We start from the raw sequence: 21670 nt of genomic DNA, 5'->3' as shown, positions 1-21670 counted from the left end.
AATCTTACCTCCACCCTTTGGGATAATCAGCACCTGATATCACAAATTGCGGAATGGACAAATTCTTGCATACAACCGTAAGTCTTGTTGAAAAGCGTCACAGAAGAGTGAAGGCTGTCATAGCCACAAAGCGGGGGCCAAGTTTTCAGCACCATGGTTTAGATGTCCAACAACTTCATATGGGTACAACAGAGATAAATGAGGAAGTGTGATGAAATCTTACTAGGTTGAATTTATGCTTTAAACTACCAGTTCTAAAAACTCATGATTAGGGAGTCACTCAGTTTAGTTTTGGTCCAAAATCTTGTGGGTGAAAATCCCACCATTTATAATTTGCCAAAGCAGGTATCTCCCGTTATGCATTTCGCAAGCCTTGCCCATTTGCAAGTCACCTTGACATCTTGTAAACCTGTTTAATTACCTATAATATTGATAATTGTATTGTTTTATTCTTTTAATGAACTAAAAGGTTTTATGTTATCGTTATGTTTTGGATTTGTCTTGAGGAGATGCCATAGCCATCTTTCCAGGTAGAGTTGATGTTCGCTGGGTTTGAATATTTTCCAGTGACTGCATCTGAAAGCCTTCTCCATGTGGTGGGATTAAAGTGTATTCATTTTCAAGGTGTTACCATGTAAAGTGCTGTGGACCATTATTATATATTTAGGCTTTTTTCACCACCTATGATTGAGGCTTTTATGTACAGACAAGTGCAAAAGGTGGTATAATTGTACAGTATTTTCCCCAAAATCTTCTTTAAGCTGGGTGGGAAGAAGCTGTAGGTGGGTGGGGGCCTGTTTTGTGACCCAACCTTTCAGTAATGCCTCAAAAACTGCCAGGTGGTTACTGAAAAGTGCTGGGTGGTGCGCCCAGCTAAAAGGGACTGGGGAGACTGTTGTATACAACTGAATAAGTATCCTTTTACAATTGGGACCTCTGAACATGTGGGTTAATTTGTCCTAGGACTAAAGGAGATTTGGTTTTGATGAAGTCCAGCATTTTAGGGTTTCAGGTAAGGTTAAATATCAGGAAAAGGAGGGTAGGTATGTTTTTGGTTTCAAAAACTACTAAAACACAGCTCTCTCAATGTTATAACCTGCATGTTTAAAATATACAAATATGCATCATGGAAAATAAAGCCTTTGCATCAAGTACCAACATCTATCAAGTTGGATGTTCCTTTACCAAAAAAAGCTTATTGAGTCTCTGCTTTCATTAAGTAGTAACAATGTTTTTGCAGCTTACATATACTCATTACCATGAGTGCCTGTGAATCAATTCATGTTTTTATAAAACAAAGTTAATAAAACCCAAAGAGACTTTGTGAAAATTCAATCATTTTATTATCTGCCCTGAAAGCATGCATTATATTACAGCGAGTGTAAACAGCCCATCTGATGCGCTGACATAAGCAGCTTTGTAGGATTTGGAATGTATGTATAAACTTTTTTATTTTTTTTCCTTGGTAAAGTCGACATAAAACAGACATTTAGTGTGATATTTTGCCTGGCTAGAAACACCCATAGCAGCTTACAAAAAAAAAATTACTTCTTTAAAATACCTCATTGCGCTTTCATTTATTTTATTGCTAAGTGAAAAAGACCTTTTATGTTTTTTATTTCCAGATTATATTTGATTGTCTTCATGCAAAATCCCATTTTATAGAACCTGATTAAACATGCTATGGCAAAAACCAGAACCATTCAGTGGCTTTTACACACCGTGCAGACGTAAAAGGGGTCATTGGACATGCTAAAACTTGTAGTTCTGCAGCAATTTTATTAACGAAAAGGAAGGCTTGTACATTTTAGTACTACTTGTAGTAGGCTTGTACAAGTAGTCCGACATGCCCTGCAAGCAACTCAACAGCATAAGATGAAAAGTCACCTCTGTATCTGCGTAAGTGCGTAACACTGCAGTATAAGCCAATACACACAATTGTCAGCTGAATATCCAGCAGTAGGTCCAAATCTGACCAGTGTCTGGCTAGATACTTAGGATAACATGACAAAGCTTGATTAGAAATACTCACAATAACCATGATTTGGAACTGAATAGATCACAATGTGGAGTTTTTAGAAATACCAAGATTATTGATCAACCAATGAAGAGCATGCAAATACCCACATTAATTAGCTATTTGCAAAACATAATTAGGTCACATGATAATACAAATGAACAAGAAATGTAACCCTGCCATGCATTGGTTTAAAGCATCCTCAAATATCCCAGCAATTGTATGCTGCAATTACCCCATCTGAGTTCTTGCAGAAGCAGCTCAGCAGCTTCCTAACTTGTGCGGGGCTATGTACATACATCAGATGATTATTGCCCAAGACGAATGGTCGTGCTAGTCTAAGTGGAGTGTGTAACTGTTGCCCTATGTCCTGATTGGGAACGACTACTAAGTTAAGGGAGGAGAGCACACAGGGGTGCTGCTCGCTCATTCTCCCCCCTCCCTACTCTATAGAACAGAAAGAGCGCTGTGTGTACAGCACTTGTTCAGTCACTATGCTGCCTTAGGATTAGGATAATAGTTATTGTCAGGGTACTAGTCAAGAGGTAATTAGTTGCAAAACTGGAGAACGAAGCAGCAATCACAGCACTGCGAGACTGCTCAGTCGCTAACTGCTGATTGTTTGGGTAACATCTCTCATTTAAGGCAAACTAAGGAAACAACCAACCACAGGAATTTTAGATGTGCAACTTAGCAACTAACGGTAATAAAAGGATGAACAATGGGCTTAAGACACATGCATTTGACACAGGTTGCAGAACAGTTGCTTATGACTAAGGCTCTGCTCTGGAAATCACTAACAAATGTAACACTGCCTTCTGTTTACCTCATCAATGGGCTTGCAGCCCCTTTGTACCTTACCTGTGACAAACTTGTTGCTATGTAAACAGCTGGCTCATAGTTCTGTGGATTTAGCAAAGCCACATCCAAAATCAAGCAACCCTTCTATGACCAAGTTGCTGCACTCACAGTACTTCTAAACACCCCACAAATGATCCAATGAACACGTAAAATACCATTATTCCATGATTCAAACTGGGAAGTCATGACCAACAGAGGATCATAAGTACTTAGCATAAATGTTCACTAAGTTTCTTTAATTTACCAGTTACACAATTCCTTTGATCATATGCAGTCCAGGTTTAAACTTGCATGCTTGTGTAATCTGCCTATAATGGGGAATCACTCAAAAGAACAAGAATAAATGTGGCAATTAACAGTATTTAGCATGGAAACTTAGAAATATCATTAAATGAGGAAATCTTTTTTGGGTGAGGCTGTATTTCCCTCTCATTGGACTGAACTTAGTTTAAAATAAATACGAGTTCCACTCAACTGTGCAGAAAAAGACTCCTGTGAGAAAACAGAGGTGTTTCCGCATAGGTCTTACTCCTCTTAGTTAGTTAAGTGCTTGGTTTGTTGGACCTCAGAAGAAAGAACCAGAGCGCATGGCCCTGCTCTAAATTCTGCCAGTACTGATTTTATGATCATGGCCTTGATGCACCCACAACTCTGAAAAGCAACTCTTCACCAGCAGAGAGACCACCAAAGCTGTCAGCTGCATAAATTACGGAGGAAAAAAAAACATAGGAGAACTTGTGTTCTAGCTGGGAGGCTGAGACAACTATGGATGGTCAGTGAATTACACAGTTCAGTGGTCTTTCTTCCTATCTACATTAGGCCATCATTGGCTGTCTGTACCCAATAACTCCCAAAATAATAAGCCCTTAATCACTCACTCTTACAAGAAAATAGATTTTTGCCATATATAAAACATATGTGGAAAACTTATTTTTATATATAACCACAGCTATTTTAAATGTAGGAACATTACCAGAAATACACGAATGCAACTTGGCTGCACAGATATCAATAAAAATATATGGGGTATATTTACTTATATTTATTTTTCCCAGGACATAGGCAGGTAAAAAAATTGCATAGAGCTGAACAGTCTTTATTAACGTCAGGCAGAAAAGCCTGGAGTTAGGAGGGCAGCATTCATGCGATAAACACAAAAGAAATCAGATCAGGAATAGGTATTTGGAATGATTTTAATAGGGGACGATCCAGTGTAAGTGCCATGCTTTTGTTCTACTGCATTAGTGTGTCCCCCGCTGAATTAAAGGCGAACCCAGGCCGGTTTAATAATCCACCATCTTAGCTAAACTGTCCATGATTCTTGCGAAGACTTTCGGATGTTCAAAATCTCTCTGCATACTCCACCACAACCCTAATATAGAAAGGACATTTGAAAAGCTTGCACGCATTTATGGTTGATGACCTTCTGTTAGACACTTGGCTGTCATTCCAAACCTATGCTGTGTCACATAACCAGCTGACAAAATAGGAGACCTGACTTTACTCACTATTTACTTGTTCCAAAGCTCTGGGTTTAGGGTACAAAAGCCAGAGAATCCATAAATGGTGGCTACTAACTGTTGATTAGCGACCGTATAAGGTTTACAGAGATTGTGGCCTAAAAATTAAAATAAAAAGTTTTCTGTAATAGAAGTTTATGTTATCCTGTTTCTGGAATCTTCATTTTAATTATAAAGAATCTTTACATCTGACATACTTTACACTGAATGTTGTGGTTTCTTTCACTAGCTCCTACAAAAATGATGTAGAAGCTGGCAGACTAAACCACGTGTATGTGAAAGGGAACAAAGACATCCAGCTATTCCAGAAGTGTTGTATTTGATGTTTCATGGGAAGCCTATAGGTGTTGAACAGGGAAAAGATTCCAGACCAGACAGGGGGCAGGAAAAGTATAAACAATCTTTCACTGAAGAGAACTATTTCTGTTCTAAAAGGCGATGGAGTCACTTTAACCTAATGCAAAGTGGAGATGCTACATGATTAATGCTATCCACGGATTAAGAGAACACCCATCAACGATATCAGAACACCCGACACCAACAGTTAGCATACAGCCAAGCGAGGTATATCAGATGTGGGGAGGAGGGTGAAGTTTGGATTTTGCCCATGGACACTGGAGTCATGGAGTGTTAACAAGCCAGCTAAGCTGGTGGTTAAACCCAACTAAGTCCATCAAAAAATGCTAATCAGATTCTGACTGAACCCCTTGTTAAGACAATCCCTTGTTTTAATCCTAGTGCAAGTGACTTGATTTCCATATACATATTAAAAAGCCAAATATGCATATATATGAGATGCTTTCGACATAGATTTTTAACATCTTGTTATATGATAGAAGTCTAATTGCTATACACAGCCTATTATTAATACTCAGCTCTGCAGAGGCACAACTGGGGAAATTCTTAGTAAATTATGTCTAAAATATACAAAAAAAAAGCCAATTTCCCTTTCCAAGAATAGTAAAAAATAACAGCTAGCGATAATCTAAGGCTATTTGTTTGGACCCCTGATAGGCTATATTACAGATTATCAGAAAAGATATTTATATATATTTATATATTTCACCATATTTATAGCATAAACATTTTTAAAAAATTACAATAGAAGTATTTCATAAAAGTCTGATACACAATTTCCCTCTCTTTACACAGAAGTTCAGTAGTATTTCAAGCAAACCCAGTTTTTAAAAAAACAAAAACAAAACAAAAAAAAAAAAAGGCTTGCCGCTCCAGCTCATTAGAAGTAAGGCCTCGTATTGTATTGGCAGAGAGCAGAAACAAAGAAAAATGCAGCTGTGACTCCTTCTGAACAGGTAAAAAACTCTGTATCGTGTATATCCTTCAATTTGCAGACTGAATACGTGAAGAGTATGCCGGGATCAGAGAGGAAGTCTGCTTCATGTCAGTTGTACAGCTTTCTTCAACCTATCAATCTCAATCTGATAGAAAGATGAAAAAAGAGGGTTAAAATCATTAAAACAGTTATTAATGGTGGCAAAGTAGGGCCCACAAAGAACAGATTTTATGAAGGCAGGGGGATTTTTCTGTATTATTCCAGTGACAGAATAGTTGGCTTGCCTGTAGAATGAACAGTAAAAGGCAGAATTTACACTAAGTGGCTAACTTGCAGCTGCTTCTACCATCTTGATATTTGCTGATATCCCTAGTAGTGATTGATATCCCTAGTAGTGTTCTCCCCGGCCCTTTTTAGCTGGGCGCACCACCCGGCACTTTTCAGTAAGCACCTGGCTGTTTTTGGGTGGTTACTAAAGAGTTGCATCACAATATGGGGGCTGCCACCTGCCTAGAATTTCTTTCCACTGAGCTTAAATATACTTCTAGTTGAAACACTGCCTAGCATCACAAACTCTCATTTATTTGGTGGGTAAACAGTTTCCTTAGACTTAGAGCAATCTAGGGGTGGATAAGCACTTGCAATATGCAGGCAGCACGGCTACTAAATGCTAGCTTGAAGAGTTGCGTTTAAAGCCTCTTACAAAGCATTTTTGAAGATTTTACCCAGCTTTAAGTTTCTTGCAGCTTTGAAAACCCTTTTATTACCAGAGGACATTAAATCTTAGATGCCCAACCTAAAATCAGCAGCATCAGTATACAAGATTGTAGGCTCTTCGGGGCAGGGTTCTCTCCTCCAGTGTCACTGTCTGTATTTATCTGTCATTTGCAACCCCTATTTAATGTACAGCGCTGCGCAATATGTTGGCGATATATAAATCCTGTTTATTAGAAATAATAATAATATTAATTACATAATAGCAAACTAAAATTTATATGAATATATATCTTCATAGGTAATTTTTTAAACATTAGAATTGTATCAGACCATTACAGTATTAAACTTATGGAAATAACAGAGAGGAGAGCAAAGATGCCTTTTTTGGCAATAATAAGAATAAAAGATTTAATATAATCAAAGGAAAGGACCTTAATAGGATCATTTGCTTAGACAGTGTTCCATGATAACAGGGTAACTCAAAGATCAAAATTTCACATATGAACAAATTCAATATTCATATGTCTTGTCTCACTTCCCAACGCATTTTGCTCTAAGGCTTCTTTAGGGGATTCAGAGACTTAGCTCTTAATGACCGTATGTGAAATGTATATTTTGATCTTTGAACTACCCTGATTTCATAGGATTGTCTAGCAAAGGATCCTATTAAGGTCCCTTTCTTGTGATTATATTAAATAACCTTTTAATATTATTGCCAAAAAAAGACATCTTTTGTCTTCTCTCTTTTGATTTCTATAGGTTAATCAGGCTTGGCATTGTATGTACTAGATACTATAGGTGGATCCTCCCTTGGTAAATAACTCTGTGTACAGTATTAAACAGAGCTGGCCCACACTGGCCCTTTCAGGCTGAAGTGACACGTCAAAAGCGAAGACTTATTACCTAAATTAGACCTCCAGCCTGCTGGTAATTACTGTCTCACAGTTCATCGTTATAATGTGGTCAGGAATCATTGACTGGATCTTGTCGGTTAGTGAGAGTTCATAGTCACACAGTGTTAGCTGCTAGCTGTCAAAGGAAGGATGTAGACTGACAATTGAGCTTGGGGCATTATGCAGGAGAATGTAATCAACAGGTATCAAGTTGTAAGGTATCTCAACTTTGGGAACGTAAAACATTGATCTTTCAAAGAACGCCATCACAAGCAACCGGCAGGTTTCAATTCTACATCAAACTTTTGAATGCATGTATAAGTATGCTGCATACACTGCCCTTTATAGACTAATTAAAAAGAGAAGCCTGAGGGTGGCCACTAACAAAGATCTGCAAAACGATGAATGTACCATTGCCGATCTCACTGCCAAACTCTGATAACTGTATGGACAGTAGAAAACTACTTTTCTTTGTGAAAACAGGGAGGGAATGACGGTATTTTACAGATTTTTTAAACTCTAAGAGATTTAGGACTTTAGAACGCAGAATCAGCCGCAGCAGTTGACGAACACCTGACAACTGCCTACAGAAATGAAAACACTCTCATTCATTCAAATAAAGAATTGCAAATCAGTACCATTTTCTATATATAGTGTATTGTATTTACAAAATCCCTTAATACTGCACCATTTCCAAACAATTCTGTAAAAAATACAAATCTAATCATAGGCACACAGTGAAAGGTGCAAAAAAGGAGGTGCAAGATCAAAAAATAGCATAAAAGATGCTAAATGTCTTACCTATATCAAACACAGATTCAAAAAAGTGACAAAACCTAAAGCACAAGGAAAACCTCTATTTGTATACCAGAACACCCCAACGCTTTGCTTCCAAGGCACTCTGAAAGCACATGCAGGCAAGTCTTAGTGGGTGTTATACAAAAGTTCTAGTCATTTAAAAACAAGAACATTATTGCAGGTTCAAAGCACGCTAGGTAAACAGTTACTTCTTCTGCATTTTATTCCCTTACCTCTAAACTGGATCGTAGCAATTTTTCATCTTCTAGGTCCTTCTTCAATTTATCTATCTCTTTCCTAAAATATTGGAAAAAGAAAAAACTAAGTGCCGCTTTTACAGATTAACTAATTAACTAACAAATTTTACATGTGACCTAAATTAATTTGCATGCTAAGCAAGACTTTGGGAAAACATTGAAGAACAGAATTAATATATAGATTGTCTTATTACTTAATGCTTCAACATTTAATGTTGCCCTATATTTGATGACCTAAGCTGCATTGAATGGCCTCTGGATTCCTATATGTCAGGAGAGACAGCCATTCTTGCACAAACAAAGAATGTGGAAATAAGCATAAACTTTGTACAGGGACTAGAACTATTGTGGTTGACAGCAAATGATTATTGACAAAAATCTAGCGTGCATACAACTGTTCCCATATGCCATTTCCCCACTCCCATCCCTACAGGCGTTAACAGAGCTGTGTGTACAGCGCTCGCTTGTTCAATGGTCACTGGAAATGATCATTTTGTTCAGCTACCAATAAGATATAATTAGGAGGGATACAGACTAATCTATAGGACCAGGATTACCTAATTAATTAACTTAGAAGACTGTCCATTTATTAAAGAAAGGTAGAATACTCAAAAGACATAAAGGTAAATAATTTAGGGTCTTGCCGAGTTGAACCAGATGATACACCCAGCAATTACCATGCATCAAAAAATGTGTAACTACAGATGGTTACATGCACTGAGGCGAACAAACTTGACAATTACATATAAGAAAACATTTTTTTTTTAATTTTAGATACAGTCGTGGGGAGTTACTTGCTCTTGGGATGAAAAAAAAAAGAAAAAAAACTCACTTGGTGTATTTTAATTTACTATATATATGTCAATATAAAGATTTTCTTACATTTCTCTGCCCAGGTACCTGTTTCTTCAACCTACTGCCAATATTTGTGGAATTCAAACATATGCAATGTACTATATAACTATATTACCAAGGATGTAAACTGGTTGTTTGCGGGTTTACTAAAATGAGCATCCACCTTGATCTCAGAATAAAATGTGGAATGTGGCCATGACCCTCTACTCCCCACCAATACACACATATAAATACCATGTGGAATGACATACCTATGTTCTCTCCTAAGTGCATCCACAATAGTGAGCAGTTCGCTCAGCTGGGCTCTTAACTCCTCCACTTCACTCTTTTTCCCATCATTTAAATCAAGCTTTGTTTTGATGTCCACTAAAACGGGGCTCATTGGGGTGATGCTGGGCTTTGATATGACTGGTGTTGGTGTAAATATAGAGGTCGAAGATGTGGTTACTGATGGCTGAAATAACAAAAGACACACATGAATATGCAGGTCATAATTATTAGATAGATATAAATACTTATTAGATAGATTACTAAATAAAAGTGTTCTTGTCACATCACAGGAAATACACTGACTGACACAGTTGATTCGCATGCACAGTTGATTCACATGGTAAAGAATTTACAAAACATGCAAATTTACAAGGAAAGCAGAGAATGAATGTGCTTTCAATTAGAGAAGCACGTTCAGCAATCAGTCAACAAGAGATCACAATAGTATTGATTTACTGTTACAGGGAGAAACTGGACAGAGCTGCAGGAGCTCTACCTGAGCTTTTATTTGAACAGTAAGTGCAGTGACATCCCTGATGATATATGAACAGGGAAGTGCAGTGACATCCCTGATGATATATGAACAGGAAGTGCAGTGACATCCCTGATGATATATGAACAGGGAAGTGCAGTGACATCCCTGATGATATATGAACAGGAAGTGCAGTGACATCCCCGATTATTTATGAAGACAAAATGCAGCGACATCCCCATGTTACTACGTTCATATGCAGCAGCAGCTTTGTGTTTACATTGTCTTCTTTAGCGCCCCCATATGAAGGGATCTGAAGAATGACTGGAAGCTCAGGATTTGTTTCAGCTCCAGGGCTTAATGCTGGACCCTGACTGTCTTGGCAGCATCTATCTCTGGAATATCTGGCTGTCTAAGACCCCAAGAGCTTCTGAGAGCAGGGACAAATAAGAACATAGCGATATAAGTAGTTGCTGTCTGTGTGGCATTTTAAAATAGTCATTGAAAGACAAGGGAATGAATAAATAAAATGAATCAAATACCCTTTTCACTTCCAGTGGTGGTGTTTTGGCACTTTCATTCTCCTCTTCATGATGTACTGGTACCTTTGGGGTCTCAGTCTGAGGTTTAGGCTGCTAAAAGAAGTTATCTTTGTTAGTTTTTCATGCCTTTGATTCAAAATAATGTGTTACTATTATAACTTTACAAAGCACTAATTCAGAGAACTATTTATATTTGGGACTGCCACTGCAAAAATACCCTACAAACCATATTACCCTGTTTGTGCAAATCCAAAGCTTTTATTGTTCGTTTTGGATTGCAATACTAAGGAATAAAATGATACTGAAATGCAACATTAAGAATGGATTTACTTGATTTGACTATCTTTACAGGTTGGTAATTGCTGAAAATTTAAATGACATGGAACAGGAAGTGAGGGTAAATGTTCTATCTGGCTGTTTGGTTTTGAGATCAATATTACAATCATTTCTTTAATACATCCAATATACATATGGATGCTAAAAAAAAAATGTTTTTCATTTACATACGATGGTTAACCACGTAAAAATAAATGCCTGAATAATCCCTGTCAATCTCCACAATTGCCGTTTCAATTAAATTAATTGTCAACTATAACATGGTGATCAGCTAATCAGACAACTCTTAAAGAACTTCAGCTTTTTGTTGGGTTTTGCTTTTGCAGTTCTACCCTCACTTCCCTACAAGTATAGTTGTGCATAGATATACTTTTTGTTCTTCTCTACACTATTGGTACCTACAAAACATTTTCTTAGGACTTCGGCTTTTACTGGGGAAATGGGACAGAGGTTTTCAAATTAAGGGAAATTCTAATTATTATGAATAAACGGAGAGCTTACAGTGGAGGGGGTTTGAAGAATGAAAACCAAGTGCATCTAGGGTCAAACAAGAACTAAAAGCAAAGCAATTTCCCTACACTATTTCGACCTGAAATTTTGAATTGGATCCCTACAACTGAAACTAGTAATTTGTCAGACACAAACAAAAGCAGGATGCAGTCTGACATTAGTTTCCTTTCCCGGTACATTGTGATGACTTCCCATTCCTTCCCAAACAATACTTTCAAAGAGCTGTATCTGTGACCCACCAGAGCCCAGAATTGGGCTTTAAAAGCTTTGAATGATATTCAATTTTTATTAGTTCACAATAATACACATAACCGGCTAGTCTGTAAAAGAAGACAAAAAACTGCAAACTTCCCCCCACATCCAGCACTGCCAAGGAATAGGTAAAGTCACTGATGTCACTGTCCTTTTCATGTAACATTGCTCAAACCAAACCAATCTGTTGATAGACCCCAAGTGGTAAGTATAAGGGGGTTAGGGCAATGCCACTTTACTGTCCATGGGCAAGATCCCTCCAACATCTTGGAGAAGAAGTGTCCTTTTCATGTCCTGCACTGAAAACCACTAAATGTAAATGTCAGATACAGAAAAGTGAACCTTAAATTTACATAAAACTTTTGGTGCTTATGCAGGGAAAGTTTGACCAAGGAACTGTCCATGTCCCTTCTACAAACCAGTTGGCATATCCCTTTCCTGGTATGGAAGGTGAGCACGAATTAAATGTCAGGGGCACATGCTGGATTAGGAGAAGGGAAAGAACTTGTTTCTTAGTGGGACACTTTATAAAAAGGATCTTCACGAATAACAAGGGCATCAGAAAAAAAATAAGTACCCCAATGTAGTCCCTGCATTTTGGGAAGGCAGTTGTGACAATTTTCCGAACAATACTTACAGGACTTGAACCATTGAAGCGTCCAGGCAGCCTCTTGCCGGTCATCTTTGGTCGGCTGGCAGTTGGGTGAGACAAGTTTTCTGAGGTAGGCAGAAGTTCATCAAAACTGAGTTCTGAGGGAGCTGAGGAAGGCAGAAGAGAGAAATAAAAGTTAAAACTAATTCACTGAATTCAGAATTTTAAGACACTTCCTCTTAAAGAGCTTGAATTGCTATCACATCACCTAACATAACCTGACAGCACAAACAAAAGACTTTACAAAGGTTTAAAGAATTTTTCTATATAGGATCTGAAGATAACTTGAAAGAATCCCTCCGCATCTCTCACTTTTCATCATAAATTTGTAACTAAATGCAGTCTTGCCTAATAATTAGGGGAGTATGGGTTTGGTATTAATATGCAGTCTGGCCCCTGTATGAGTATTGATACTTTAAACTTGTTCAGCAGCTCAGCTTATTCTTCATAACTAACAAAACTTACAATCTGTGGCAGAACAGAACATTAAAGCTATTACAACTGTCTGCGACCAGCTAGTTAGGCTGTTCCAATATACAATGAGAATATATTCCATGTGTGCTGTTCAGTAAAAGCCTCAAGCTTAACACCATGTACATATCACACAATATATGGGCAGAAAATGATATAGTCGGAAAAAAACTAGCAATTTAAAATTAAAAGTTAACATATTAATGTCCAATCTGATGGTCAGAGCCTGCAAGAGGTCTGCTGCAAGGATGCATATTACATTATCAGTAGCTGACAGCTGCTAGAAAGCAATAGAAAAATAGAAAACATAATATGCAAGTCATAACAAAAAGGAAAGAAGGTGTATGTTTATTGAAATTATAGTATGACTACTAGAAAAAGACAGGAGGAAGGGAAAATATGACATCTAAATGTAAAGAGTGAGATAAAGACATGTTGAATGCTAAATATGAGCCCCTCCAAATCCTATGTTCTGATATAGTAATAACACACCGGGGGCATACAAGTGACCGACAGAGCTTTCTATGTGGCTCATTAAATAAACTTTTGGAATAAACATGGTTACTCTTTGGCATTTCAAATGTAGGTAAACTGTTGGCAGGAGGACTGACAGGCTGCTGGTTTCTTATTACAGAATGGGAATCTAGTGAGTTCTTGTTCCCGCTCAAAAATCTTATTACTAAACTATTGCAAAAAGTGCATTGCCTGCACACCTAGAATATGATTTCTCGCTTAATACACAATAATTTCATAATGGAGCCTCAAATTGGTAACACCTTTACTAAGGTTTCTTGAGAGGGAGCATCAGCAAAGTCTACTACAAACAGAACACCAAGGGCTCTATTTATAAAACAAAGAATCAGAGATTGCCTCAAAACATTCCTAGTGGAAATCATTACTGCCATTGAAACACATGGACCTGAAAGATTCCCACGAGGGAATGTTTGATGAAATGTCCGATTCCCTGTTTTACAAATAGAGACCTAAGAGTCTCCAAGATCAATTAGAAGCTGGTAAGTGATTTCCTCAAAAGGGACCTCGTCAAACCCTAAAGTAGTAACAACAAAGGGATTCTTCTGCAGACCTTTAGTAAACAGTACTTATTGTACAGCGCTGTGTAATATGTTGGCGCTATATAAATACTGTTTATTATTATTATTATTATTAATAATAGTAGACCTTTCTTCAGTCATTAAAAACAATGATAAAGGGTGTAATAGATTTCTGTCTGAAACAAGAGCCACACAAAGTGGATAAGGTACAAAAACACAATTCATTGGCTGATTGTGTTGCAGGTAAATATATATATGTAAAATGTCAATACCTGACCATTGCAAAACAAATTGAAAAAAAAATGAAGCAGACCTTGCATGAAAATCAGTCTCATTATACAGCAGCTCCTTGCCCCCAAATAGAAAACATACATCATTGGTCCAGAGCATTTTTTTTTTTTATTTCATCAAGTAAATATTTTTGATTTGGTGAGTTTTAAATTCGGGGGAGAGAGGCTGCAATAAACATAGACCTTGCTTTTCAGGCAAGTTAAACTCCAGGCAAAAGCTTCACATTTGCTTACTGTTTTGCTTGCCTAGGGATCGGCCATACTGCCAAACCAATGTGATTGCCATTTTCCAATTTTTGCCAGTAGTTTACAATTAATCAGTCCTCCTCCCTGGTTCATAGTTGCTTTTTGGACTTTGAACTACCCACTGAACATTGAATCATTGGCCCTGTCCAGTGAACTGACCCGTGTAGCAGCAATAATAAACCAGAAGGTAGCAGGCTGATTGGACTAGCGGAGGTGTGTGTATTGCATGAATGACCGATATCAGTAATATAACCTTTAGCACGTAAACCAATAAACATTTAAAATTTCATCCATGTATTCCGCTGCTTTCCTAGAGTTTAAGTTTAAAGCAGAGTGAACTGTATGTATCATTATGCTAATGGCTAATTCTGACTAAAAGCCTCTATATATAATTAAATATGTTTTCTGGCTATATTATCTATTGATGCTGCAGACTGCCATGAGAGCATGTGATCTTACCAAAATGAAGGAGGGTAGGGGAAGTTCCTGATACGAAAGAAGGGATACATGGCAAACAGGTGAGGAAACAAAATCTGGAAAGAAAAGTCGAGGAGAGGAATGTCTAGAACAAAGATTTCAAAACAAAATTAAGTTTTGCAAAGAATAGAAAAAGGAAACATTTGCAGAAGCAGCAGAAAGTCTGGGAAAGCACCTGATGTCTTATGTTTATAGTGTATTCAACTTTTACCTGCAGCAAGGTTATCATACAGGCACAGCAAGAACTCTTCACAATACAATGTTTTTTTTTAACATATGGCAGTCTATTAAAATAGAACTAAAGTAATATTTAGTCACTTTTAATCTTCTTTAGGAGCAATGAAAACGTATTTTATTTACAGAGTTTGTGCAGGGGAAAATGGACTGTCTCATAGGAAAGCTCAGCACTAGCTCAGCACTTTCAGTGATTTGTCCATAGAATTTACATATCAAGAACAAGCTTTATAAACATCTTTATAATATGGCAAAAATTATTTTTAAAGTTTATATCACAGATATTGTAATCTTTTATGGAGAACAGAATCTGGACAGCTAAAGTAAATAAACCGCAGAACTCTAGAAACTTTGTAGCGAGAGTCCAGTGAGAATTCAGAGCATTAAAGTGGGCTTTAAATTTCATATGACCACATTTATTCCACTACTTTCTAAGAGTTGCATCAAAAAACATAGAAACATTTTTTGATAACCATGAATGTTAATAAAATGTAAACTTATGCTGACCCAAACTATGGAGTTCCATCCACTTATTAGATTACCTGGACATGAGGGAAGCGGCAGCTAAGTGGCAACCAAATCTACCCCTACCTGCATTTTGCACAGTGTTGCACCTTAGGTTATTTGAGGCTAGTGAGTCAAGGGACTCGATCATAGCCAATTGTTTTTCATTTAACTGCAAACATTGACTTCAGAAAAAAGTGAGCACTCTTCTGCATCAGTGTATTAGTGCATACTTCTCGTGCTTGGTTTTCCTAAAATTCTATCTGGTCAGTTTAGATCAGGGGTGCCAAAATATGGCCCGCAGCGTCCTTTTTTTGGTCCCCAAAGGAATCCTAAATATGAATTGCAGCTGGCCCGCTGCTACAACAATTCCCGGCATCACTCGCGTCTATAGACCAGCAGCCTCTCTGACTATGCGTGGCTCGGCATTGGACTGTTATATAGACGCAGGGAATTGTAGTAGCGGTGCTATTTCAGTTTTAAGTTTGGCCCGTGACTTTGTCTAAGTTTTTAATTTTGGCCCACTGTGTATTTGAGTTTTACAGCCCTGGTTTAGATGGAAATGTTCTTTAATACTAACTAACGTTACTTATAGCAGAGCCCTCTATTTGTGTCATATAATTGAGCAGAATATCTAAGCTAGTCTTCTGCATTCTGGGAAGAAGATAAAAATACTTTCAGCTTTATCACTCCTTGCCAACTTCATATACAAAGGAAGTCAGTTTATTTTTACATTGAGGTTTAAAGCCCAACTCCACCTCCCCTCAAAACAAATTAAATTTGATGTCCAACATGATAAAAGTAATCCATTCTTTTTGAGTGAATACACAATTTTTCTTTAACATTTTGTTTTCTTTCACACACTACATATTAAGCAAAGAAACAGCAAACCTTATGAAAAGTATGGTAAAGATTACAAACTAAGAAGAAAGACAACAATGAAAAGTACTAGAGTGATGACTTGATTTGATTAGAGTATGTTATGTCTAAAACACAAGTTTTATTCATGCTTACCGAACCAGTGGACTTACCAGACTGCTACACAATAACCACCCCTACAGAAGTTCGAAAGTTTAAAACATGTAATGCTTCCAATACCCACAAGATGGCAGAATATGAAAAGCTTTTGAATGTTTAGGAGTAAGAGCACCTGTCAAGTATAGAGGCATATAGAGAAAAATGTAGTGCAGCTATTACAAGGATACAGAATACAGGAAAGGTGGTGTGTCTGCATTGCAACCACATTTTAATGCCTATTCCCCTCCAAATATATATATATATAAAATGAAAAAACTAACAGCAAGGAGTGACAGATATAGTTGAAAGCGTTTACTTCCTAGAAGAGGTTTTAAAATGCCAGAAGGAACTTTCAAAATAATGATGTGCAGTCACCTGCCTGCAATACCATTCTGGTGGCACATACTTTTTAACTGCACTTTTAATATCTAACACTGGAGTGTCTACTTTTTGCAAATATCAAGATGCCTTCCTGGGTGGACGTCTGTCTGTAACGTGGACCATTTTTGAAGCTGAATTTGCAAAAACAACCACATACACATCTAAACCTCCATGATTAAAAGAACTTTAATCTAATAAACCTCATGGGTGGCCCAGGTACTATATGGCTCAATAACATTCCAAAATCTGATATGCTGTGATATGGTGCAACACAGTGAACTGGAAAATCAATTGCAATGCATTAGCAATTGCACAAACCACAAGGCTGGAGTGAAAATGTCATGCAACCAGGTAATGTTATCTGATTTCCTGCAGCTTCATATGCACAATGTAAGACGTTTTATGTGTAACGAGAAATCAGACTAAGCAATTTCAGTGTACAAGAGTCTGTACAAGTGTGCAAGACTGTAGGGAAGGCTGGAAATAAGTATATGAATATCATGACTGTCTTTGTTCCAGCAGAGGAGACCTTTCCAATATACGAGATCCTAAGAAACTATGGATAATCTTAACAAATAAGATTTAGAACACCCAAAACTTTTTGATGGAGGTACACTTTAATGTACTGATGTTTAAGGTGCAAGTAGATATTTTCAGCTTTTCTTGCATACATGTGCCAGTCAATGAGGACTAAACCTCACAAGAAACATACAGAAATCTATAGTGTGTGAAACAAGAAATAATGAAGGTACAATTACATAGTGAGCTCCTCCAAGGCACATTTACACTTACTATTCTCTCTTAAGTTCTTTCCTGAAAACGACTCAACCTCTTGAGATTTTGGTCGGCTCAGAATTTGCTCTAAATCCATTTTCGTTTTAAATGGTTCAAATTCTGACTTTGGTCGAGGCGACTCTCCATTTGGTCTATAATACAGTAAGAAAGTGATGCATTAGGGACAACACAACGCAAGTATTAAAAAAATGGAGGCACTTGTGGGGTTTTCAATGCCAGTTATCTTGCATTATTGCTGCAATATTTTTACTACCAACAAAGACGAAAAAGAATTGTGACCTTGTACTTGTGAAAGCGTCGGAGTCAGAGAGTTATGATGGCAGCCAGTCAGCTAGAATTTTCAGGTGGTCAATATGAACAGCTTTTTTATATCTCTAAAGACAAGCTTGCTTTATAAGATTAGATACTGAATACAAAACACACCAATATGAGGTTAGCAGGGTGAACAAAGCATTGCCACTGTCCCACCCCCCAACCCCCCCCCCCTCATTTTATGGCCCAGTACCACACCTGTGTAGGCAATAATACATTTACTGCCACTTTAGCGTGGAAATTCCAAGCACTTTTCAGAAACTTGACTAAAAATGTCTGAAAATCCAAGTGTACTTGGTACTCTTTGGAGATCCAATGGGCCTGAAATTGCTTCTAAATTTTAGGGAAGCTCCCTGCAACAGTACTAGATGTATTATTGTGCTTTAAAAGTGCACCAGTGGTTTAAATGTTAGCTACAAACTTTTTTTTAAGCCGAATGCATGGAGAGACATCAAGTTACTATATACTTTTTGTTAAACATAAGGGCCCTTTTTGAATAATTTTTTTTTCTCAGGGGGATGCTAAACCTACCTACAAATTAACCTTCAGCATCTAGCATGTAAAACGTAGGTAGGACTTCAGTTTACTTAGGGCAACATATTTTGAGTACAGTTTTTTGATGAGTTCCTAAAACATCCCATAAAAATACTCAGGAGAAAAAAAGTCTAGAAAAGGAATCTAATGCAGCCACCATACCACCTATGAACAGGTAAGCCGTATGTATTACGGTTTTGCTATTAAGTTCATACTTTAATAGAAACATATCTGCAAAGTTTTTTTTTTTTCCAACCCCTGAAATGATGCAGATTTCATTAATGTCCAGAAGACTCTATTGGTCATGAAATATGCAAAGTGAGTTTAATACACACATGTGAAAAGACTTACTTAGATGGAGGTGTTGTGAAAGCTGGCTTTTCAGGTCGCTTGGGTGGGATGGTTGCTGGTTTGACCAGACTAGGTGATTTGTTTACAAGAATGGGCTTCTTGGGAGGTACCAGAGGTGCTGCTGGTTTGGAAGGCCTGAGGTCCACAGATGGCTTGAGGTCCAAGGATGGCTTAGGCTCAAGAGATGGCTTTTCATCTACAGTGATAGAATAACATGGATGATGCACAGCCCAGAATTCAGGATCAAGTAAATGCCAATTTATGATGATTACATGACAAGCTACATAAGAATATACCAGGCAGTACAAGTTTCCAATGGCTGACAGGTTTGGTTTGGATAAGCAGAAAACCGAATAATTCTAAATATGGAGAAAATATAACTAGTGCACCAGTTACCTTTCTCCTTCTCTTCTGATTTGGTGGTTGTAAAGTGTTTGTCTCCAAGACGAAGTTCTGGCTTTGGCACTGAATTGTAAAATGTAAAATGGAGTATTAAAAACACAAACGACTGGCAAATATATGAAAACCCTAGAAGGAAATGGGAACCTTAAAATAAGAACTTCAAGGCCACCTTGGGAACAAAAATGAAACTCAATCCACCTTTCCACCTCTTTTAATCATTCTGAATTTTTCCTTATTTTGTGTAGCATGGATATACTCACCTATGTATGCTGCTTACACTTTTCACCAGTGCTTTTAGTGTATGAGTGGAGGGGGAACTGGTATATTCTAGAATATCGTAATATGCCATCAAATGATTTTTAATTAAATTCAAAGTTCAACCACCCAAAAAATGCCATAGATAGCCACCGTATGCATCAGCTCGCTGTATTCGGCTTCATTCAAAATAAATGTATACTGTACAAGGGAGAGAGACTTGCCAGTAATGGTTGTCATGTAGGAATTCAGAGAGCAAAGATTTCACCTTTTCCCAAACAAACCCAGAATACTCAAAGCTGATAACAAAATTTTAGTTATGCTTTAAGACTAGAAAGTATTTGTTTTAGCTTTGTTGGGCTTATTGGGTTATTATCCCTTATTCCAAGTTGTTATTCCTTTAGAGATATTTCCTCAGAAACCCTCAGCCTAGAATTGTCTGTTGTACGTCTTGTAAGGCTTTGTTTACACGGGTGCTACGGGTCTGTATCTTGAAATGCTGTTGGGTTCAATACAAAACTCAAATTACAGTGTTAAGTCTGGCTGTAGGGAACTCAAGAACTGAGCACTGAAGACTTTTTCCAGTGGTCTATAAAGCAAACAATACCTACCCGTACTTTTCGGAGGTGGAGGCTTCTTTGGTTTCTGTAAGAGAATATAAAAACTAATAAAGAATCAAGTAAGAACAAGCAAACAAATACCAGAATTCCCTAAAAGTGAGCATTATTTGGTCCTGCATCTTCACAACTGAGCATGTAATTTGCGTTATGGTGACTGGATAAAGACTGCCCACGCAAGCATAATTTTAGCACTTAGCAAAACTAGAGAAGCTAGTCTGATAAATGTGAAAATAAAAGTCTAGGTGAACGTTACTAACTTTACTATTTCACGCATAAATGCAATTGTTTACAAATACAATGGAGTTGACTAGTTGTGTAAGATTTGTTGCACCAGCTCAATATGGAATCTTCTAAGGAACCCCAACATGAAGATACAATGCCTAATAATAAGGCTATCATTTTGAAAAGAACTGACTCAGCCCAACAAGCAACACAGCAGTGGGAGAGTGGCTGCCTGTGATGCAGGCACTGTTTGGAAGGTCACTCATCTAAATAACACAGAACCTGCATAACCTGCACGACCTGCATATATATTTTTAAAAGACCTGATTCAGCCCAACAAGCAACATCAGCAGTGTGGCAGAGGCTGCCTCCGATATATATGAAGTTTGGAGGGTGACTCACTGAAATCACAGGGTTCTACAATAAATAATGAAGTGAGGAATACACACTTACTTCCTTTTCATATTCAGGGATTATAACAGCAAAGTTGTCAGGAAAAACACCTTCTTTCCCATTGAGCTCTCCTTTCCACCAACCAGGATCTCCAGTATCCTGCAATCAAGAAAGAGAATGCATATTCAGTTTCCAGAAATTATACATGATGGCAGTACTGGTTACTGTGAGACAACTTACTTTACTTAGTAGGTGGATTATGTCGCCTTCTTTAAAACTAAGCTCATCCTCATTGAGTGCATCGTAGGGATACAACGCTCTGCATATCTCTTTGGCTGTTGAAATAGTAAAGAATTAATAAAACATCTCATTTGGACATAAGAAAAAAAGTAAAAGGTATATAGAATCTAAATTGTTCTGAAAAATGGGCCCACCTAAAGCGCACTCTAAATATGGTTCTACTCCCGGTAATATCCACTCAAATATGCATAAAACATTTTAACCAGAAGATCACATTTTATGGTGTCCCCAGGGGTCAACTGAAAATAGGGGGTCTTTTTGATAAGCTTATCACATGAACCAAGCACAGCCATTATTCACTATGGTGCCCCTGAGCATGTACCATATTTTAGCACAGGAATGTTGAGTATGTACTCCGTCTACTGTACACACATACACTGGGTTTTTTCCCAGAATAATGTGCCAAGCGTTTACTACATAGGTATTGTTTATGGTTGAGCCTAGTAGATGTGTGCCATCTACAATAACAAGTTAGATAACGAAAATCTGCCAGGTCCTAGGTATTAAAATATCTTTGTGTCTGCATCTGAAATACAATTCTAGAGTTGGTTAAGTGGAAATGAAGATC

The 21670-nt window shown here is 37.5% G+C and overlaps 1 protein-coding gene across 4 annotated transcripts in view; it reads right to left on the bottom strand.

Annotated features, from left to right (window-relative positions):
- Positions 1-1320: 1320 nt before the first annotated feature.
- CD2AP (CD2 associated protein) overlaps positions 1321-21670 on the bottom strand; it is a 76273-nt gene continuing 55923 nt past the window's right edge. For 3 of the 4 annotated variants that reach the window (XM_072407438.1, XM_072407437.1, XM_072407440.1), the window contains 11 exons: positions 21043-21137; positions 20863-20961; positions 20179-20212; positions 19307-19375; positions 18911-19106; positions 17711-17844; positions 12232-12353; positions 10497-10589; positions 9464-9666; positions 8334-8397; positions 1321-5837 (listed from right to left, as the gene is read on the bottom strand). In XM_072407438.1, coding sequence (XP_072263539.1) covers positions 5796-5837; positions 8334-8397; positions 9464-9666; positions 10497-10589; positions 12232-12353; positions 17711-17844; positions 18911-19106; positions 19307-19375; positions 20179-20212; positions 20863-20961; positions 21043-21137 — 1151 coding nt within the window. In that variant the 3' untranslated portion in view covers positions 1321-5795. The remainder of the gene's footprint in view (positions 5838-8333; positions 8398-9463; positions 9667-10496; positions 10590-12231; positions 12354-17710; positions 17845-18910; positions 19107-19306; positions 19376-20178; positions 20213-20862; positions 20962-21042; positions 21138-21670) is intronic. The other variant, XM_072407439.1, reaches the window with a different exon arrangement.

Source organism: Pyxicephalus adspersus, chromosome 4 (genome assembly GCF_032062135.1).
Source record: "Pyxicephalus adspersus chromosome 4, UCB_Pads_2.0, whole genome shotgun sequence".
NCBI classification, from domain to species: domain Eukaryota; kingdom Metazoa; phylum Chordata; class Amphibia; order Anura; family Pyxicephalidae; genus Pyxicephalus; species Pyxicephalus adspersus.
Note: the sequence above shows the minus strand (reverse complement) of the source record. Positions and strands in the feature narration are given on the sequence as shown.